At 36.7% G+C, this 24319-nt stretch overlaps 1 protein-coding gene across 2 annotated transcripts in view; it reads left to right on the top strand.

Moving 5' to 3' along the window:
- Window positions 1-270: 270 nt before the first annotated feature.
- The window catches only part of grm6a (glutamate receptor, metabotropic 6a), a 53271-nt gene continuing 29222 nt past the window's right edge, over window positions 271-24319 (top strand). For both annotated transcript variants that reach the window (XR_005621896.2, XM_039665896.2), the window contains exons 1-3: window positions 271-684; window positions 8177-8776; window positions 24044-24260. Coding sequence is in view for 1 of the 2 variants with exons in the window: in XM_039665896.2 (XP_039521830.2) it covers window positions 8219-8776; window positions 24044-24260 (775 nt within the window). In the remaining variant the exon portion in view is untranslated. The remainder of the gene's footprint in view (window positions 685-8176; window positions 8777-24043; window positions 24261-24319) is intronic.

The raw sequence follows: 24319 nt of genomic DNA, 5'->3' as shown, positions 1-24319 counted from the left end.
ATTAAAACCCAGTAATTAAATTATTATTGAAGCCCCCCCCCCCCACACACACACACACACATACATAGCCTACTCATGCATTTTGTAAAAATCTAACTCGAATCTAATAACGAGCTGTGCTTGATGTCCTTAGCAAAATATAGCCTATTGCAGAACATTACAATAAAAGAGATGAAAATAAACTGAACATGAGGGGTGACCAGCACAGACAGCATACGTGGAGTGAAAAGAGAGAGAGAGAGAGAGAGAGAGAGAGAGAGAGAGAGAGAGAGAGAGAGAGAGAGAGAGAGAGAGAGAGAGAGAGAGAGACATTAGAGAGCGACAGAGCGAGAGGAAGGGAGCGGAATCGAGCTTTTAGGAGATTTGATGGAGATTAGAAGCGGCACAGTGTTGAGAAATACTGCATGCTCGATATGAATCTCATTTCATGGTGAAAACGCAGTTTGAGGCGAGAATTCGTGGACAGAACTGAGGAACGCAACACTGAATGAATGAAACAATGGAAAAGAGCTCAGACTTTCTTTAAACGGGTCAGAGGTGATCTCAATAGGTCATAGGAGAACTAAACAAATGCCAAATCTGCAGGTGGTTTGAGCGAGTCGTAATGTATTCGAGGGTTTGAGGAGAAGTCGTGGATGTCTCGAGTCGACAGACTTGGAGAAAGTTCAACATCAGGATGAGCAGGTAAAAAAATCAGACAGTGATGTTTATATTGTAAATTTAAGTTTTTGTCGTGTTGTGTAAATCTTTAACGCACGTCGTTTGTCGCGCGCGCCCACAAAGTTTATTAGGTTTTCAGTCAGTTTTTTTTGTAAGTCATTAAAACATGATACAATGGACGGACAAAAACTACCATGGTAGGCTTTTATCGTGTTTTTAGTACCCTTTTCATTTTCTTTTTTTATTCATGCAATAGCTACTCCAAGAAACTGTAAATGGAGTAGGACATGAATTAAATATCAATCATACAGTACCATGTACAAATCAAGGTATACCATTATGGTTTTGGACACTGCTATGATGATATAGCATTATTTGAAGTGCCTTGAAGTACGGTGTAATTCCATGCTATTTGAATATTTTTTTGACATGTTCTTGTTGTGTTAGGCTACTTACCATAGTAATAATAACTGTAAATTATGCATAATTAGGCTATGCACCTAACCCAAACCCTAATACTACCCTAACCTATAGTAAGTAGCCTACTTGTTGTTAATTGACACCTGAAAATAAAGTGTAGGCCTACTAAATTAGGATATTATGGATTGCACCATGGAAATAGGTTTTTGGGACTAAGAACATATTTTAGGAAACTATTATTTAGATTATGGTATTCTTTGAAGTGCTTGAAATACAATGTACATACTGTGCCTTGGTAAATGCATATGGTAAGTAATCATGCATTCAGAATCATATGTATTATTTAATATTATCTAATAACATCACTATATCATGGTACTTTTTTAAAGGTAAATGATGCGTAACAGATTAGTTTGTATAATATGCTAATCAAATTTGTATTACATTTTCAACTCGATGTTTAGCATTATAATGTAATAATAATAATAATGTTTGTTAATGTGATTGATGGACATTATTATAAAGTGCTAAATTTGATTCAACTTTTCTGAAACTTCTGGAATTCCCATCATGTTTTATTATAATTATTTATTATGACTGCAAATGAAACTGGCTTTCAAATGCTGCTGAGATTGCAGAGATTCCACAATGTTTGCATTTAGTCAACACAGAGCGATCTCAAGATTTTAGGCGAACATAATGGGAAGAAATGAGCTGGGATATAATTTTTTTTTGACATTCTGATCATTTTATCAAAGCATCTTTAATCCTGTATGGATTCTGTTTACTTGATGTGCCTCTATTATGCAAATTTAGTGTAGTGAGCACATGATGTGTATAAGCATTGGAAATGACATAGGTCTGCATTAACAGTATTGGATGCATATCTCATATAGCTCTTGACTTGTCCATCATGATTACACGAAAGAGAAGTTAAGTAGCTCTTGTAAGGCTTTGACAGCCTTAGCAATATAGCTGACTTTTGTGCTCTTTTGTGCATTTGTCTCATCTGAAGCTCCTTTTATCTGCTTTCCATGTCCTGTAGGATGAATTCCTAGTTTCTTAATCCATGCTATGAGGTCTGTTAAGTCTCTTTGAATTATCATTGCAACAGTGAACCCCCTGTCGGCTGTGTCATGCCTCTGTGCATGAGAGGTCAGCATTTAAAAGTCTTCCGTTTGTGTGAACACAATGTCGTGTGTCGTCAGGGATGTTTGCAAAAAGTGTTGTAGCTTCTCCCTGTCTCCTCTCGCATAATGTCAAGAATTCACAGGGTGTGATCTTTGTTTGGTAACGCATGTGCTCTGTGAGATGCTCCTAGAAAAATCAGCAAGAGTTCGTGTGAAATCCTTCATGACGGAAGTGATTGGCACTTAGTTCTATGCAGGAGTTTTTCCCCCCAACCACCTGAGCCATAAAAGCCATAAATTGAGAAAATTATGTAATGATAACTCTGATTGGCTGATGGCAGCACAGGACTGAAACAAATCTCCAGAAGTGGCTTTTGATGATGTCAAGATGGGGAAAATATTTTTTATAAGAAATTTTATTTACAGTTTTGTATTTTATTTCAAGTTTTTAACATAATATACAAAGCAAGGTGTACAAACAAATAGGGGTGGGAATCTTTTGGTACCTCGCGATTCGATTAAAATCGATTTTTGAGGTCACAATTCGATTAAAATCAATTCTCGATTTTGAATAATATTTCGATTTAGATTTGATTCTAATTTACTGTTTTGTGTTACTTTTCCTACTTGAAAAAATCTTACTGAATTAAATGTAAACCTTGACATTTATTTAGTTTTTTCTTCCCATTTTAGTCAACCCAATAAATGCCATTTAACTGACTGCAATCATAACACATGACTTCAGTCTTCTGTAATAAAGCAAGGCAGCTCTGAGACAAACAGAAAAACTACTTAGTACATAAATAAAACTCCTTGATACAGCTACTTTTGAATTCGTCAGTGGAGGAAGATGTTTTTGTGTCCAGCGCTGCACTGTAAAAATGAATGCACTTTATTTAATCAAAATAATTGTGGCAACAGATTACAAGCAATATTATTAATTCAATTTAACAAATTAGAATTGAGTTATGATTAATCAAATTAATTCCTTAAGTTAACCATTTAAAAAAAAATAGTAAAGTAAATTAAAGTCACCATTATGGTGATCAGTGTTTGTTTTAGGTTTCTCCTTCAGTGATTCTGCTTGTTTACATCAGGTGACTTCAATGTTGCCGATATAAAATAAAGAGTTCTTAATTAATCTTTGACTGTCTGTCTGTTATTCAGATATTTTTGTTGAATTTTTGGGTGTACACTTTACTCGTTTTAAATGATTAATTTTGAAGGAATAATTTCATTAATTGTTACTCAGTTCTAATTTGTTCAATTTAATTAATAATAATAATTATTATTATTATTTAATTTTACAATTTTTTTACAGTACAATTTAATTAATACAACAATTTAATTTATTTTACAACAGTTTAATTAATAAAATTGTTTGTAATCTGTTACCACAACACAAAAACGTCGTTTTTACAGTGTGTAGTAATAGTGTCTACCAGCAGGGGCTAACCAACCTAACCTTTTTTAATATTTAAGTTTTCCTGGTAGCAATCAGAAATGCCCAGATATGACATTACAAGTTTATCATGGTTTTAATTGTTCACAAATTCTGAAATTCTGTAACCCAAAAGCTGCATATAGCATTGGTTGCATGACATAGGCCAAACTTGATGTGCATTTCTTGTGATGGTCATATGTTACGTGTCAGTGAATCCAACAAGACCGTAGCATGTCTCATTTGTCATTTTATGATTCTGAAGGGACCTTTTTGAGGCCGCAGTGCACCCTCGCTTCGCCCTTTTGCCTGATGCGGACGATTACCTGTCCTTTTATGAATCATTACATCACTAAAGTATGCTCATGTTGGGCGGCATTTGGGACTGGGGTCTGGACCACTTTTTGCTGTGGATCTAGCTTGTTTTTGGCGCAATGTAAGATTTTCCAAAGTTCCTTTTGTCCATTATATCCTGAATGAACCCTCATATCCTGGTAACAAGAAGATGAATGGGTTTTCAAAATACCCCCAGTGTCTGTTACAACTATTATGGACAGTCTATTGCAAAGCCCGTCAGCTTATATCCAAACTGCTGACCTTATTATTGCAGAATGGTCCAGGTACAGTTCCTGTACGCGGGCACCCTCTTTTGTGGCGGGTCACTTTGACTTCATCCACGTCTAGTCTATCATTTCAAAACGAGTTCTCTCAAACTTCTCTCCAATGGCTCCTAATGGATATCAGCTGCAATATTTAGGTCTAATACGATGAAAAAAGCCCCCAATGATTTGTTGTATTATCCATTATTCCAGCCCTTCATTTCTGAAGAGTGATCCCATTATCTTGAGTAAGTATGTCACGCTGGGAATGACCTCATCATTCGTCACCAGCCCAGACACCCGAGTGGGCATTAATAGTTTCAGCTGATGAATTTTAAAAAGCATTAACTGGGCCTCTGTTCACAGACTACGAAATGAAATTGGGATTTTGGTTGAACATGAAAATACCAGAAATGTTTTTTTTAGATTTAAGATTAGGATTAAAGAAATTGTGTTAAGAAGTGAACGATTTATCTTTTTCCCTTTGCAGAGGCCATTCCTAATAATTAGGTTTCTACGTTAATTCAAGTTCTTAGTGATATAATACTTGAGTTAATTGCACATATTGAAGGAAAAGCAAAGAAACTGCAGTGAAATCTATTATAATAGTCTGCTATTATTGTCATAAACCTGCCTCTGATGTGCAAATGATGTAGAAAGCGTTTTCCTCTCCCTTTTCAAACGCCTCATAAACATGCTGCTTTTTTATCTTGGGGTGGTCTTTTTCATTGGTGGCTTTTATTGATCGTTTACAGGTTTGTCTCTTTCTTTAGCTGTGAAAAACATTCGCCCTGTCTGAATGAATTCACAAAGCGGTCTTGCGTTTATTTTGATGCCACATTACAGCATGCGGCCCCTGTGCTGTGAGCGCCAACCATGCAAGGTCCCTTCACAAACAGTGATTACTGTGATTAGATGATGCCACCATGGATTATTGAAACAGCCCATTATGTTTAACAACTTCAAATGTTGTTTTATCACCGTGAAAATGATATTTACCAGAGAGAGCGCCGGGAAAAGCTTGTCTCCTTCGATTACCGCCTGACGTTGTGCCTCTGCCACTTTAGTGCCAGCCTGGAATCAAATTACTTCTCACAAGGAAATGAACCCACTTTCAAAACAATTAGTTTGCGATATTAAATATGTCTTTTAATTTCAGAAGTGGCAATGGGGTGCTCTGGTAATACACACACACATCTCCAGCTCAAAAATGTATTCTTATTTCTTTGCTCTAGAAAGGGAGGGCAAGAGAAAAAGCCTTTGGCGGAAGAGAAGCTGGCGAAAAGAGCATACAGGTTTAGGATTTGATTAGGCTACTCCAAGCAAATGCAATATCCAGTTCCTACTGTAAATGCAATCAAGGCTCATAAAGAACTGAAACACCAGCGTTCGATATCTGAAGTTTCCTGCTGAACACCTGTCACTGAGTAGATGTTGCGGTTTTCAGCTAACGTAAAGCAACTGCAGCAAAAGGCAGATGCATTCGCTACAGCAGTGTGCTCTGGAGTGTGATGTAAAATTTTCATCAAAATGTAATGCCTCTCTACTAAGAGGTTCTGAAAGCTGTCAGATGCAGCCCCAATGATTTTTTTTATCCTCCACTCTCGTACATAAACCATGGCTTGTGTTCGGAATGGAATTATTGTGTACTGTTGAATGCGTGCTGCAAAAGAAAAAAAAAAACGAGTTTGCTTTTGACTTTGGCAGTCTGTCTGATTCAATGAAAAAATTGTTAAAGCTTTTTACCTTTATAATTTTCTTGCCACTTCTCAAATGCCTTTTTAGGCCCGAGCACCAATGGTACATTTATTAGGTGTTCAAGAAAACCTATTGTAATTGCTAGGAGAAAAAAAAAATCCCTTTAAACGCATCATGTAGCCCAAACCGAAAGGCCTAGAGACTTGAAACTCCGCTAGATGGTAGGAGTATGAGAGGATCAGAGTATGAGCCCGATTGGCCCATAGGTGGCGCTACAGCAACCAAAAGTACTAAATTGCTCATAACTCCTAGACCGTTTGACTTAGCCTCAAGATTTACACCACTGTGATCCAACTTTTGAACCAAGACGGAAAAGATCTATATCTCCAATTTGGATTTAGGCCCAACCCAGCAAACAACGTTATTTTTTGGTTCCCAGAACGTTCCTAGAACTTTCCCTAAAGGTTAGGGGTATAAAAATAAATAAAAATGAAACCTAAAAATAACCTACACATGGAACATTCCTATAATGTTCTTGTTTGGTTCCCAAAAAAATAACCTCATGGGACCATTCGGGAACTTTCGGGGAACGTTCTGTGTTTGCTGGGAAGATGTATATCTCTGATTTGGATTTAGCGCCAAAAAAAAAATGTTATGTCGAATTTTGTCCAAAACCTACTTTTGCGAACTAGTCCCTGTTTTTTTCGCTTAATCGGAACTAAACCAGTCTAGGCCTATTCTCTCGACTCTCTATCAATAATTATCGAAAAAAAATGATGAAATTTTGCATTTGGTTGGCTACAACATAATCAATAATTATCGAAAAAAATAATGAAATTTTGCGTTTGCATTACATTTAGAATGTGGTCCGTGGCAAAATACAGCCAAAAGCCAATAAAATGGCTTCATGTTTCAAAGTTTCATGGAGATTGGACCATAGGTGGCTATAACTGTCAAAAAGGTCTCATTCTTATTAGTTCAAGCACGAAACTATGGTAAATCACGCTAGATTCATGGTAAATCATACTGGAACAAGGCAAATAATGAAAATCACTCTGTAATGTGTAATGCTTGATATGAAATTAATCTCAGAAAAGACAACTTTTTCCAGTGATTTCCATCACCGTCATTTCCACAGAATGCTACAGAGACATGTTGGAGACGACATTTGTTGATTCAGGAAAATGACAAATTTGACAGAATTCTCCTGTGTTGCATCTATAAATAAACTAGTTTATAGTCAAAATCATTGAAGAAGCACCATCTTGATTCTCATGGTGGTTATCTTTTCATTCATATACAGGTCTGTTCATCTTTCCCTGATGGATTACTCTTTCTTGCATCTCTGAGTAACGGTATGATCATCCTATCGAGAACACACTCTCAAGTTAACTTTTCTTGTATTGAAGATTTAGCCGCTGGCTACAGTCTCTCTCATTCTTAGCTGAATTCTGTCTTTTCTCTTGCTGCTTTCTGAGCAAATCCAATCTTCCATTGACCTATGAACCCTTTGGAGAGGCACTCATACCACAGCTGGTCTTACAATCAGTACACATCATAGCAGTTGGGATCCATTCCCTGGAGCTTCACCACACGCCAGCCTATATCACTCTCCATTCACAGGGTTTCAATGCAGTGCCTTTCCCAATGGATGCTTTCAGAATGAATCCTGCATTCTTTAAAGCATTGTATCTGGTCTTGTTTATGATGTGTTATACATTGTGCATGAACAGTTGAGAGTACTAGAAATTCAAATTACTCCATTCAGAATCATTGTCATAAGAACATATTGTGAATCCATTGATTCCAATGGGAACTGTGCATTGTAAGAATGTATAGTTAAAACTCAAAGTTTTCAAGAGTGACACTTAAAAAGTTTCAAGTTTTGTTCTAGCACACTGATGGTTGCCAATTTGATTCATTATGTTTATTGTTGTGTGTGTTACAAGTTGGTTGCTAGGGTGGTCTGGGTTGCTAGGTGGTTACTTACTGACCCAAGTCAAAAGGGCATGCAGGACTTGCATGATTTTAATATGTTAGAGTTATGGCCAAAATAATTTTAAATGGAAATTGCAACAAAGAAATGGAAGACACAGCCAGAAATATTAGTATTGTAGTTAATGTCGTTTTTTTAATAGTTTTAATGTCACCCTAATCGTTTAGCCCTTGTTTAGTCAAAGAAAGCATCACTAATACGTGCTCCCCTATTCTTTGTTTATATCCTACAGGTTCCTCAGATAGTGGATGAACACTAACGTGTTTGATTCATTATGATGTCACACCCTCCTCCATATTTACTGAACCATCAGGTCGGGATGGTCCGGGTTTTAAGCTGGAGCAGCTGTCAATCTAACACATGGCCACGCCTCTTGTGGATTCTGTGGGTGTGGCTAAGCCCGTGTTCATCGGTTCACCACCACTCGCACCCACATTCCATCAAAATCCCTGGAGACATCACCTTGGGAGGCCTTTTCCCAGTCCATTCCAGGGGTCCCGCTGGGGTCCCGTGTGGAGAAATAAAGAAAGAGAAAGGAATCCACCGGATGGAGGCCATGCTGTACGCACTAGACCAGATCAACAGTGACCCAGAACTACTGCCCAACATCACACTAGGGGCCCGGATTCTTGATACATGTTCCAGAGACACTTACGCTCTAGAGCAGTCTCTGACATTTGTACAGGCTCTCATTCAGAAAGACACGTCTGACATCCGCTGCTCCAATGGCGAACAACCAATCATACGCAAGCCTGAGCGTGTGGTGGGAGTGATAGGAGCGTCAGGCAGCTCGGTGTCCATCATGGTGGCCAATGTCCTGCGATTGTTTGAGGTGAGAACCCATCTGCATTTTTGTGAGTGAGCCAATCAATATATTGTACGGACCAGGGTCATCTTCTTTCTATCCATTGAATTCAATTCAGTTCAAATTTATTTGTATAGCGCTTTTCACAATACATATTGTTTCAAAGCAGCTTTACAGAAAGGGCATTTCAGAAATGTACATGGAAAAATTCATTTAGTTTATCATGTAATAATTTAGGGCATAACATATCGTCGGCGTTGAGTCATCCCTTCACAGGCGTTTAGTCGTCTCTTCACAGGCGTTTAGTCATCTCATCGCAGGAGTTGGGGCATCTGAAGTCTCCGTGAGAGGCTGGATACAAAACTGGAGCTGATGGACGCCATTTTCCATAACAGCAGAAAAGCAAATGGGAAATAATTAGCATAGCTACTGTTTATAATTCGATCATTCGATCTGATTCAACAGAGGAATAAAATTTAAGCATTATGTGAATGCTTGGCTAAAGAGATGCGTCTTTAATAGAGCCAGACCGATATATCGGTAGGCCAATATTATCGACCGATATTAGGCATTTTCCAAACTATCGGTATCGGCAGTTATAATGGCCGGTAAATGAATATTTAAAAAATAAAATAAAAACGGACGAAATACGTTTGAAACATGTTATGAGTGTTGGAGTTGTATAGTTTGTCCACCAGAGGGCACTCAGTCATCAGTCTGTTCTGTTGTGACAATAAAAGAAACAAGTTTCTTTATAAAATGCATTATCATATTATTTTAGTTAAAACTCATAAATAACTACAAATAACTAATGTTAAGGAAATCTGTTCATTTTTTGTTGCGCGTTTTGAAAAAAAAAACAACAATATATCGGACGATATATCGGAATATCGGATTTTAAAAACCAAAAAATATTTGTATCAGTATCGACCTTCAAAATCCTTTATCGGTCGGGCTCTAGTCTTTAATCTAGTTTTAAACTGGGACAGCGAGTCAGAGCCTCGAACAATATCAGGAAGGCTACTCCAGAGTTTAGGAGCTAAATGCGAGAACGCCCTCCCTCCTTTAGTGGACTTAGATATCCTAGGAATGACCAGAAGCCTCGAATTTAGTGATCTTAAAGAACGCGATGGATTGTAGGGCGATAGAAGGTCCATTAAATACACAGGAGCTAAACCATTTAGGGCTTTATAAAAGCCATATCCATCTCTATCATTCTCTCCAACCATGAGGCTTATTAAACCATTATACAAATTAAACTAAAAAATATGATTGGGTGATCATAATTAGTTTCTTGAATTTAAATTTAAGGTAACATTCAATTTGATTTGCAATTTTGCGTAATGTTTGCTACCTCAATTCATAACCAATTCAAATTCAGGAATGTTCTGAATGAAACACAACTTTGGTATATTTGTGTATTTTCTTCAGCTTGCAGTGATTTCGACATGTTCAATATCGTTGTTGGTCCTGGAGCTACAATCTCGAATTCCTGGAACGAAATTCTGATTTTACAAATAATTTTTCCAATTTCGCTTTGATTTTAGAGGTAGTTTCATTCTGATTTTCATAATTTTTATTCCTTTGTACACCCATACCTTAAGCTAAGGGTTTGCCCCATTATACCTGTCAATCTGGATGATTGACTGGATCTCGATGCCTACAGGCAAGGACCTGGTGTGAATTGACAAGGAGGATTAGATAGACCAACTAATCATGGATTCAGCCTCTACCTCTTTCATATCCAGCAGGCTTTCTAATATTTGTTTGGCTTTGTCTTAAATCCAGCAAGCATTTAGGCTAATTTTTATTCTCAACAGCTCTATATTCTGCTTCTATGCAGTACCAAACTTTCAATTCTCAAATGATGTTGCAGTGGTAGTTTGTGCTGTTTGGTGCAGCAGTCATTAAAATTGCGTTCTGCGGTCGTTGAATTTTAATGGGAAGGTTTGGAGAATTTGCGTCTGGACCGCATTAACAATGGGCTGACATTACAATGCTCCATGCCACAAATGTTTCATCCGCATCTCGAAATGCCAACCTCCCGTGATGCTCGTCGTGGTTGGGGAAACTATCTTTGCATATCATATTCACTTTGAGCAGCAATCATATTTAGTGATCCTCATCCAAACACGGAGAGCTTTACTTTATTTTGCATCGTTGAACTAACTTTACTTTGCTTATTATGTTTAAAATTTTGCCGTTAGATTTAAACCCCACATTGTTCGTGCCTCATATGACCTCTTATCATCTCAGCCCAATAATAGTTGCTTAACATTTTCTGGAAATAAATCTTGCATATGCATGAGTGAACTTGTGACTCAGAGTGTCCAATTTGCTTGTCTGAAAAACTGGTGAGTGCATTGTTGTTGGATCAAGCTCAATTTGGACGAAGATTAGAGAGCACATTTGTGTAATCAGAGTTTTTTGTAGTGTTTGCTACAACAAAAGGATGGAGAAACAACTACTGCGAGAACTGAACAGCTTGCCAGGGACAAGGTTGTGATTGGGCATAATTGGCAACCGCAAGCATTCATGATCAGAATTGTACCCACAACAAAGCACAAAACCCGTGCACATTTTTCCTTTAGCAAACGAATGCAGGAGGAGATTGAAACAAGTGTGAACAACTATTCTTTTTTAGTCCTGAAACGGCTCCAACTTCCCCCCAAGAGGGTCATTCTTGGTGGCTCCCTCATTAAACTCGCCTGAGAACACATGGCTTCCTGGCATTGGACACCCTGCCCGAGAATGAGAGAATCTCTGTGACGAATAGTGTGATTTGCTCCCCTGGTGTAAGCTTTTTTGAGAGGGCTATCTTGTTCCCTATATATCCTCGGGTTCCACAAGACTCAAATCCCTTCCTACATGCTTCTTATGTTTGAAGCGAAATGAAAAGCGGACATATTGTTCTCGGTGCATGTAGAGGCTTTTGTAAGGTGAAATGGGAAATTGATTTTATGAGAGTCGACCGAGTGACAGACTAATAAAGCTTTTTTTTAGCCCTTCCCTAATGGAACAAGACAAGGGATTCTATATGCCTTCTACGGTTCAGTGTACTCTGGTTAAGACCCCAAGAGAAGCTGTTTTGAATGTCATATTACAATGTGTGCTCCCCTAGCCCATCTGTGGTGCATTATTGAGCTATAAAGAGCTTGTACTTCATTTGTGAACAAAGCTCGTAATGATCGCCGATTGATCTTAATCGACCTGATTTGGCAAAACAAAAAAACGTTCAAGAGAGACCACTGGGAAATAAAACCACAAATGAGATCCCTTCAATCTCATCTGTTTCTTGTTGGTAGAAATGGGAGAACACATTTATCTTATGAACTGAACCCTTTCTGTTTCAGTTTGAACCCTTTCTGAACCCAGTTTACAACTCTATACACTTGATATACTTAAAAAATGTGTCTATTTTTATCAAAGTCCCTTTAAGCCAAGTCATTTCAGTTGGTGGTGATCTTTAAAACGCCTCTCAGCTATTTCAGTATCCTATCTGTTTTAATGAGGAAACATCCAGTTCGTCCAAACAAGCTTACGATTAAATTTCATATTTGAAATCAGCAATGAAATCTGACAACAGCAATCTCATTCATTTGTTTTCTAAATGCTCAAATTATTACAAAAAGCAAAATTTTTTAGGCTGGACCGTATATGGACCTCTTTTATTTAGAAGTCTGAACTTATTGCGCTTTCTATCATTCATATTAAAATGACTGCACCATCTTTGTATATGAGCCATTCTACAGAATTGGTTGATCTTGATTTTCCTTTTTTCTTTTCTGCACACATTTTGTAATTTATGCAAATTGTAGTAGTACTGACAGTAATGTTTTGGTAGCGACCACATCACATTACAGAACACATTAAATATAAAGGTTCATGATTTACAAAGAAAATATAATTTATTTATTTTTTTTAAAGAAATTTGATCTTCACTTTTTTTTAAAAATCTAAAAACAAAATCTTTTTTTTAAAAACAACAATGTAAAAAAAATTGCAAAGATTGTTTCAATATAATTCTCACAAGTTGAAATTTAGGGGTTAGGGTTCGGGACAGCCAGCTCCCTTTTGAAAGTACCCAATATATATATATATTGTCAATATACATACAGTATATATATATATATATATATATATTAAGCCTTTTAAATATTATTGTGGAATTCAATACATCATCTAAGATTTGATAAGTTAAATGCTTTTTAAATGTGTTTTTTGGTTCTGGGACAGCAGTTTGCACCAATTCTGTAGAATGGTCCATATCTAATAAAAGATTTTATTTCTCCAAATGAATTTTACGGGAAGCATCTGAGATGAAGTTGAGTTTGCATTTGGATGTCAGATTAAAGTAATCGCATGAATGCCAAGGCCTTACGTGTTTATTTGTAATTGATCAAATAAAAAAAATACAGCTTTATTGTTCCCAAATCCAGCATTTCTAGTTCACAGTTGTCATGGAAATTCTGTAATCTCATTAACAGCGCCATTGCTAAGCCCCTAAGTTAATTTCTGCCCTTGTCAAATGCATATTTAAATTTTTTAGGGGATCCCATAAGCTGGTTATGATAAGATGTCAAAGTCTTCTCAAATTTAACTGTGTATGGTATGCGAAACATCGCCTTCAAGGCAGAAAAATCACACTTCCAGAAAATAAAATAAATCTGGCTTTTTCCTATAATAATAATAATGTAGTTATGAAATTGACATAACCTGATGATAATACCATGATATTCTTTATAATACCTTAGGGTACATGAATATTGTACTAAAGTATTATTCCAGCTTAGTACATAAGCATACACTAAAAATGGTTTAAGATTTACTTTAAAACTATTTTCACTCTCTAAAATTTTCTCATATGTTTACGAAGAAACTATAAGCAATGCATTGAATTAAACATGACATTTTGAAGTAGAAATCTTAATTAAACATCGAAAAATCAGGTCACAGTGTCTATATTCAAAATGTTTCTCTGTTGAATCTTTTCCAAATAGACTGAAATTCAAATTTCATTTAAAATATACAAAAACCATGAAGTGCATTTCAATTTCACAGGAAGTTATCCCATTGTGCTGTTGTGAATGACAGAAAGGTGTTAGACAATAGGCTGAGTCTGTGGGGACAGCTGTCGGTAGCCAACCCTCTAATTAAACACATGTGGAATAAAGTCTGAAACGAATGTGGAACAAAAGCAGAGGTACAGTGGATCTTCATTAGACGGTCCTTTTTGCGTCTGTATGATGAGGGGCACAGTACCACGGCGAGTGATTATTCCAGTCTACAGATTGCTCGCCGAAGCGTGGACAAAGGCTCGACAGCCACCTCTTTCCATTTATCATGTTTTTGTTGTTTAAATATGCTTGGGACAGTTTCAAACAGCCATTTAGCCCATGTTTTGCATACGAAAAGCCTGTTGTTTCACTGATATTTTTACACTGTCGATCATTAAAATGTGTTTGATGTGTCAGAACATCATGAAAATATCATGAGACAGATTGCGAGCACAATGCTTGAGTTCTGGAAATTTCTTTGATGTTTGTGACGCCAAACACCTGTCGTTTGTGGAAAGTCTTTGCATATTCGAGTCTTCCTGTCCGGAATGAATGTGTCTCAATTCGCATACTTCTGCACTGAAAGCATGTACTTTACTTAAGATTGTAAGATGTCATTCTATACATTTTACATATTGGACATTGGACAACTGATTCAGATCAGTTGGACATGGCTGTGGTTACACGAGGTAAAAATGATATAAATATTGTTTGTTTTCTCACACAAACCGCTCGTTTCGTGTCTTAGGCCATCAATGTGTACTTACATTAACGAGTCATTAAATCATGTTTAATTTTGACTTCTATGTGCATGCTATTTGACGTGCACCCCCTATACCTGCATTATATGACTAATAAACAAGAACGGTTTCGGCGAAAAATGAAAAATTGAAAATACTGTGGAAACAAAGACACCTACATCTTGGATGCTCTTGAGGTAAGCTAAAACATCAAAAATTAATTTCAAAGTGCGCTATCCCTTTAAAAACACAATTGCACAGTATTTTTAGTATGTATTGCATTTCCAAACTGTTAATATCCAACTAAATCATCTGTGTATTCGATACAGCTGAAAAAATTAAAAATAGCACAGTCACAAACTCTTCTCATCCTCAAGGGGTTGTGGCTTTTGTCAGCCAAACAAAGCATGCACGAATGCACACTTCGAAATCCATCCTGGCACCTTTGGCTCACTGCTCTACGAACTATAATTTGGGATGCACTAATTCTAATCTCACACACTGTTTAGGACAGATAGTATGTGAATCGGGATGCAGCATGTGCTGTCATTTCTCCGTTTTGAGCTCGCAAGAGGGGCCATATCTCGTGCTTTCCACAGTCAGGGCGAACGCGATCACAGCCGAGTTAAATGAGCTTTTACTTCACCCCACAGTAATGACTCTCCCTGTCAGACGCTCGCTTTAAAGACGGCACGTCCTTCCCGCTTAACAGACAGAGATGACACATCTATGAGCATGCATAGACCTTTAATGAAATGTTGTGCTCCAGAGAGCATGCTGGGAGTCATACATGTACACACACACACACACACACACAAATCTCACGTCTTTCTCTGAGTCGCTCGGACATCTTTTTCTCAGATGCACACACATGCACACTCTCATTTGGATTACAAAGACAGATCTTCCAATGGAAGAGCCACATAAGCCCCGACAGACCGAATGAATTGCAGTAAAATTCAGCAGTGCCGCATAATTGTGAATGCCGTTCCTGTGGCCGTTCTAGCTGGATGGGACACGGTAGCAAAACGCATGTTTTTTTAATGATAAGACTTAGTGCTCTAGCTCATGAAACAGCTCCACGTACTTAATTTTTAACGGTTCGTCTTTATGTGGCATACAACTCTGCAGAGATCCCTTGCTGACTCTTAGTTTTATCGGCCAGAGACCCAGATGCTTGTAGAACAGAGGAGTTTGATTGCCTCTTGCCAGATGAGATTATAAAACAATAGAACAGTGAAATTCATGGTATGTGGGGCCTTTTTTTAGCTCAACATGAGTATGTTGTTATTTTTTTTTTACAAAAAATGCGTTTCTTTAAACCTCGTGCCTAATTAGGTGAACCAAGCAAACAAAATGTGGGAAATTCGAATAGAATTATTATTATTTATTTTTTTTGGTGGACTCCGCCTTTTTAAGTCTAAAACTCATTGCAAATTATTTAGTGTTATTTAAGTATTTTCTAGGAGACCTCCAAAACAAAATTAGGCCCCTTTAAAATAGCAAAATATTGGCATCGGCATTTGCATAGTTGCATAAAGTGCATTTCAGACATCATTTCATGAATTTGGCCAAACACATATTTTTTGTAACTCACCCTCATTTGTGCTTTTAATAGAGCCCGACCAATAAAGGATTTTGAAGGCCGATACCGATACAAATATTTTTGGGTTTTAAAATCCGATATTCCGATATATCGGCCGATATTTTTTTTATTATTAAATAATGTTGGATTTCACACACGTGTAAAAGACAAGCTAACTTTTCTGCACAAGATACGTTTGATACTTTTTCTCTATGTCTAAATGTTCACTCCTCGCAAGTATAACTTAAATTTTACAATGCAGGGACTGTACTAGTTATAAATACAGTAATCATTACTTTATTTAGGCAGAAAAAGTTGATTGTGGTTTCCAAGCTCATTAATGTTAACGTTAGCAGTCTTCCACTGATGATAGTGGCATTAGCTTGCTTTGTGGTTAGCTAGTGTATGATGAGCCATAATTTAGCAATAGATAACATCATATTGCAAATTGTAAATACATTTTTAATATAACAGGCCAAGAAGAGATGATTAAAGCGTCTTTCGTCCGTTTTTATTTTATTTTTTAAATATTCATTTATCGGCTATTATAACTGCCGATACCGATAATATGGAAAATGCCTAATATCGGCCGATAATATCGGCCGGCCGATATATCGGTCTTTTAACAATATAGATTGTTTCAAAGCAGCTTTACAATGCTTCATTTGCTTCATTTCACTGAGGATTGTTTTGTAAACAAGACTGGATTTGCAGACCGATTAAGAGTAAAGAACGGTGCTGTGCCGTCTATATTGGATCTGACAGGAATTGTGCAACACACGGACTCTGGGTCGAACATGTATGGGCGAATCATTCCGGTTGGCATTTTACAACATTAAATTACGACGTTTTCAAAACAATTCCCCCCAAGTGCATCAACGGGTGAGTTGAAACTCATTATAATATGCAAAATTGTTATCCAATCACAGCAGTGGGCGTTTACTTCCAAGTCTTCAGTGCGAGACACCCATAAAAACTCAGCGTTTTTCAGCTTGGCTCAAAACTAGGGTACAAAATAGCCTATTACTTGTTCATTTTGATGTTTTTGAATGCAAAAACCAAGCGAACGTCATAAGTTGACCTCAGACAACAATATAATAAAATGTAAAAAGCCAGTTCATGACCCCTTTAATAGCAAATACAAAACTTGCTCAGCATTGATTTTCTTCAAACTATTACGGTTCATTTGAAAGAGAAAACTGAATCCAGAAGATCACTATTTAATGCAGTGGTTCTCAGTTGGCTTTGCTCCAGTATCCCATATTTAATGTAAAGCTTTTCTTTTACCTTGCATCACAACCTGTCCATGTTGCCATTATTACCAACATTTAGAAGTGATGAATGAATCTGCGGCAAATACAGCAGAGTTTGAAGAACAAGATTTACTATCCAGCACATGATGGGATAGTGGAATCACATGACAAACAGAAAGCATGACAATGAAAACTACTACATAAAAGACAAACATGAACCAAAAACCAAACGTGACACCTAAATATGCACAATTTATCATGTTTTTTTCCCCTTCTGCTATTAGAAAAGAACTGCAATCCACCAGTTGAGAACCACGGGTTTGATGCATGTTTTTGCATCCCTTGCGTCAAATCGTTCTTGCATCGTGGCACCAACTGTCTTCTGACGCGTAAAATTGAGCTTGCGTATTTAAAAGTGTTTGTGTTCACGTACTTGCGTAAGCGTGTTTCTGGCCTTAATTACTCTGTCTTTGCCCTGAGCCGTTAAACCGAAGTCTGGGGGTCTAGAAAACACATCAGGCTCTTAGCTGCAAAATTAGAGGACCTTTTGGTACAATAAGCTGCTGGCTTCCGTTCATAAAACTCAAATTGAGTTTGTAAGAGTAAGTGAAAGCAAATCATCAGGGCAAATGTTTGACAGTTAGAGTTTTGAGGACTGAAATCACTTTGCGAGGTGCATGTGTGAGCATTAGTCGTTTAGAAATTGCATGCAATGGGTCAATGGAGAGATTATATTTTGATCTAAGATTGCTACAGGTTTCTTTGTGAATAAATAATCATTGCATAGTTGATCTAAAGAATCTAAGTGTCTACCGGCACCTTACCTGTCAGAGTTTCCTCTAATTGCGGTTATTGTGAGTTAAATGGTAATTGTACAGATGTCTGTGGCAGTTAATTCAAGTGAGAAAATTGTGGCTATTTTTTGTCGAACTTTAGGGAATGCTGCTTTTATGTGAACTTTTTCGTGTCAGTTGCTGTTATTATGCATCGAGACACTGAATTATCAGGCTGTCAGCAATACAATTTTCTCTTGCCAGTGTGAATCTCTCCTTATTGAATTATATATTTGTGTGAAATCAACCTTATAGGCCTATTAGTTGCAGAGCATGCACAATACACTTAAAGAAGATTCTGGATTCGGTGAAATGCTGTTTTAATTTGTATCGATCTGTTCTAATACAAATAAATAAATATAATGCATTTACCAAAGAAGTTTGTGTAAAGTTATATCCAGTATTTCAATGCCTGTTATGAGCATGTGAAGCCAGTAAAAGTAAACCTTCTCTGTTTACACAGAGGAAAATCCAAACAAAGGCATTATGTCAGAAGTTTATCCGCCGAATAGTCCCACCGCTTAAAGGATTATTACAATTTTGCAGCTCAAAAAACATATTTTGAATGGAAGAGTTAATATAAGTGCTTCAACATATAGCTGCACGTTTGTGCTTTTAAAACTTCCATTCAATGTTCATTTATAATAAATGTTGAGTTTTTTTGCTTGTTTTTACAAACCGAGGGATGAGTTGAACTATTTCTGTGGTTAAGGACGGCACTGCACAGATGCTGTTGAAAGAGCTGAACTTGTATTGAACCTGGAGCCTTCCTTTAAGGAAATAGGCTAAAAGCTCACTTCATTTCATGCCAGCGGAAAGCATTTGCTCAGATGTTCAAGAATAGTGTGTCGGATGTGGTAAACCTATGGTAAATTTGTCTGAGAGATTTATATCCGTCGGTATTGAGTCACACTAGAGCAAGACCTTCAAAACATGGTCTATTCAGGGGACAGAAAGACATACAATATCTTGGTAAACATTGTTCAAATATTGAGATAACTTTGAATATTCAAGATTAGTTTTTATTTATAACAATTGATTAGTTCAAGAAATCTCAGGTCGCAATACAACAGCAGTTGCGTTGTTATGAAACAAGAGTATGCGGTGTATCACCTTATATAATACTGTATATGATGAATTCAGTTAATTCAATAAAGGATTCATTAGACTTAATCATCAAACATTATCAGACAGAGTTAGTAAGTTTTTGATTGAGTCATTAAAAGGAGTGACTCAAAAGATTAATTTGTCCATGAATCATACACTGGTTGGATGATTTGTTTTTTGATTCTCTAAAATGAACTGGTTTAAAAGATTTGAATTTACTTTAATAAACAGGAATATACATGAATAATCACACTAACCACACTAAGGGGATGTTTACTAAAAACTAAAAACCTTTTTTTTTTGCCGTACATTTACAGTACATGACAATGGTGTTTTGGCAAGCAAGATTTGAAGCTTTTGGAAATTCATCTAGTCACTTGGACATTTGAGGAATTATTAATGTCTCTATTGTTCAAATCTCTAACCTTGAGTATGAACATTAGCTTGCATAAACCTCTAATAAGGCATATCCAGGGGTCAAATATCATAATAAACAATGTTTGGAGGTTTACAGTTATGATTTGTGACAATTACTTTTTTAAATATTATTTATAGTAACGAATGTAGTCAAGGTCTTTATTAACCACGAAACTACATTTTAAATATCTAATGTAGTGTTGGTAAACTTCACAAGCTTGAAAAGTGAATTTTTAGATAAACATGCTGAGCATTTTCTTTATCATATGTTTGTTTGGAGAGCAGAAGTCTTGGCTCAAAGCTTCTAATTAACTGCCGTGTCTAATTAATCAAGAAAATTGCAGCTCTAGGCTACTGCCAATGATTCATGAATGCGCTTTCAGCAAAGGGTATTTAAGAGTCGTCTCAAACTTCATGCGAACTGTTTTCGGGTCATTTGAGGAAGACCAGTGGCGACATCATGATGGATTGATTTGTTGTTGTCGAAAAAGACAGACAACAGATCAACTCCTTGAGGACATTACTGCTGCTCTTTCATATGTGGAAACTTATTAGCATTCTTCCATTGAAATATCCACTATGTTTGTTTATTTGTCTCCACTTTTCCTTCTTTTCTGCGTAGCTTAATCAGTTAAAATATGAAATTGGTTGAATTTTAAGACAAATAGCTTTTCCTCGTTTGCTTGTTATTTTGGATAAAAGCATCTGCTGAATTAATACATTTAAGATGTTTCTCATAAAAGTCCTTTGTTAGCAGACAATTGTTGACCCACAGTAAGAGCTATAAAATAAATGTGGATAGGAATTCAGATCATTTGGTGTTGGAAGAATTTGATATAAAATTAGTGATAATCTCTGACTTGTTGTTTGTCAAACCTGAGCAAGATTTCATTTAATTTGATAAACAACCTAGCAACCAACAGCCGTCATTCCATTGTCTCGGTTAACTATAGACCCGATGTAGTATCGCTATACTCAGAAAAAAGGTACAAAAGCTGTAACTGGGGCTGTACCTTTTCAAAAGGTACACGTATGTACCCAAAGGCTGCATATTGGTACCTTAGTGGTACATATTAGCAACTAAAATGTACATATTAACTTAACACCTAAAATGTTCATATTAGGGCCTAAAATGAACATATTAGCTCCTCAAATGTACATATTAACACTTAAAATGTACATATTAGCACCTAAAATGTACATATTAGGACCTAAAATGAACATATTAGCTCCTCAAATGTACATATTAACACTTAAAATGTACATATTAACACCTAAAATGTACATATCAACACCTAAAATGTACATATTAGGACGTAAAATGAACATATTAGCTCCTCAAATGTACATATTAACACTTAAAATGTACATATTAACACTTAAAATGTACATATTAGCACCTAAAATGTACCTATTAGGACCTAAAATGAACATATTAGCTCCTCAACTGTACATGTTAACACTTAAAAAATACATATTAACTCCTAAAATGTACATATTATGACCGAAAATGAACATATTAGCTCCTCAAATGTACATATTTACACTTAAAATGTACATATTAGCACCTAAAATGTACATATTAGGACCTGAAATGAACATATTAGCACCTAAAATGTACATATTAACACATAAAATGCACAAAAATTACCTTTTGAAAAGGTACAGCCCAAGTGACAGCTTTTGTACCTTTTTTTCTGAGAGTGTATAAGTAACCCAGTCAAAATAACCTTTAATTTGGTTACATGTCATTTTTGCCAAAATAACTTCCACAGTCATACAAGGAGTTTTGTTTAATTTCTTTGACATTATCTCTATGTGTTGCCTGTGTATCTATTATTAGGCTATGCTATGGTTAAATGTCTATTACATTTTCTCTGATAGCCCAATATTGTTATAGCCTAGACGTCAAGCCTGTGTTTGGACGTCTAGATATCTTTTAAACACAGAACTGATTGCTGGGAACTGAGATGTTAAAGATCACAAAATTAATTTATGAGTCTGGTTTTATGTCCTGTGCTGATATATTTCCGATTGAAACCGAAATTAGCATGACATATCGAAGAGCTTTAATTTTTTTTACAAATGGCAAAAAAACAGATTGACAATCATAATTCACACATAAATACAAACATACACATATACTACATGCACATCATTGAAATTAGGGCTTTTGTTGGGTGCGTAGACACAGATCAGGGGCAGACAGCAGCCATTACTGTGATTAAAAGGTTGGATTTGGATCGTGACGGCTCTGATGAGAGCTGGTGAACGTTGCAGAGTCACTAGTACAGAATATTAAATACTTAAATACTTCTACAGCCAGAGACCTGTCCAGACTAGTGGGGAATCATACCCCCAAAATGGGGTGCAGTTACATTTAAAGTCTGTGTAGTATTGGGGCAGAATTTGACTTTTTTTATGGCTGTACTTCCTGCTTAGTCATTATTTACTCACACTCTTATCTTTCTAAGAGGTCCATACCCCCTCTTGTACTACAGCAGTCAACATTTGAAGTGGATCAAAAACCTTTCATCAAAGATTTACATGAATTACAACAATACCCGTTCTTGTCTTATGACAACTTTGATCAACTTTTTTGATCCTCTTCAAATGTTGATTACTGTATATTTACTGTATATTCCAAGTATTGGGAAAGCCAATTACAGTAGCCTGGCAAGCCACACCCACATCAAGATGTTAGGTCTGGGAACTCACAATTGGCACACCTCAATCTGATTGTAAACAGCTCTGTTTTAAATTTAATGTTAATTATAATATTCAAAAAATTATACATAGCAAGTAAATGCAATATTTTTTTGGGCTCTGTTGTCAATTTTAACCTGTAATATCATAGTAATGTACTAAGCGAGAGGGTCTCATGTACAGTAGAGAGATTTTGACATGCACCTAAAATAGTTCGAGATGGGAATCTAAAAAAAGCGCTTGCGAATTAGATTGTGAAATCTGCGTCAGCTCCCAGTCCAGTACATGGTACTACCACAGTACTTATTTGCAAAGGTCTGTTATCTGATTAATTTCATCATTTCATTAGTGGAGTGCTCCATGACCTGAATTGGGTGTGTCATATTTTTTAGACAGTTGTAATGTGCAGGATTGTGAAACGCTAAGTTAAAGTCTCATTCGCGGGGGCCGCCGGACATAATCAGTGTTAAATGAATTCTTCTCCTTCCCCCCCTCCTGGTCTCTGTATCTCTCCTCCTGTGCTTAACTTAATTTGACTAAAACCCCTCTTATCCTCGCAGATAATCTGTCAAATGGATCGTTGATTCATCCATCTACCTGTTGTAAGTCTGCCCCCACAGCTCACCCACATGCCGAGACCTCGACTTGCCTTCTGTGCATTAGCTGACGAGACACTGCTATAAAAAGAGGGAGTCGATCTAGGTTTATCAGTCACTGGGTGAACCAAGCGACCAATCGTGATGAAACCAACAGCAGGCATCTGCGTTTGCTCCAGACAAATGATGTAATAGTGCAGATAATTCACTACAACATTTTGTTGTCAAAGCTTGAGTGGCTTACGGAGTACCTTTGAAGCAACAACTTTTTTGTCACCTTTTGTTTTCAGCAACGATGCATTTAATTGATCATTAAAGACGTGTATTTCAAATAAATACTGTTCTTTTGATCTTTCTATTTATCAAAGAATTCTGAATATAATGTTTCATGGTTTCCAGAAATATATTAAAGGAGTAGTTCACTTTTTAAAAAAACTTTTGCGGATAATTTACTCACCCCCATGTCATCCAAGATGTCCATGTCTTTCTTTCTTCAGTTGAAAGGAAATTAAGGTTTTTGATGAAAACGTTCCAGGATTTTCTCCATATAATGGACTTCAATGGGAACCAAACGGTTCAAGGTCCAAATGAGAGTTTCATTGCTCTTCAAAGGGCTTTAAACGACACCAGACGATGAATAAGAGTCTTATAGGACCCTTCGAGTCATGACTCGAAAAAAGATTTGTTCATTTTAATGAAGAGTCGCGAACGCTCATCACAGAACAGAGGAAGGCGAGCATTTGTGCTTATAAAACTTATTTTTGAAATGACTGTTCGTTTTGCTAGATAAGACCCTTATTGTTTCTTGAGCAGCATATCGGCATTAGATATGATTTCTGTAGGATCTTATGTCTGACTCCATATTTCTACTGGAAACCAGGACAAAAATACAGACAAAGAAAAGTTTTTTTTTTTTTTTACTTTTTCCTCCCACGTAGGGGAGTTAGCAAGATACTTGCTTTAAAAGGGAACTTAAATCTCCTCTCTTTTTGTCTTGCAGATCCCCCAGATCAGTTACGCCTCCACAGCACCAGAGCTGAGCGACAATAACCGCTATGACTTCTTCTCTCGTGTGGTACCACCAGACTCCTACCAAGCCCAAGCTATGGTGGACATTGTGAAGGCACTGGGCTGGAACTATGTGTCCACTTTAGCATCAGAGGGGAATTATGGTGAAAGTGGAGTAGATGCCTTCATTCAGATCTCTCGAGAGGCAGGTACAGTATCTGTACAGTCATCAAGCTTTGAAGCTTCTGGTGTGCTTGAGAGTCTATCG

This window comes from Pimephales promelas, chromosome 14 (genome assembly GCF_988280905.1).
Source record: "Pimephales promelas chromosome 14, fPimPro1.hap1.1, whole genome shotgun sequence".
Lineage (NCBI taxonomy): Eukaryota > Metazoa > Chordata > Actinopteri > Cypriniformes > Leuciscidae > Pimephales > Pimephales promelas.
Note: the sequence above shows the minus strand (reverse complement) of the source record. Positions and strands in the feature narration are given on the sequence as shown.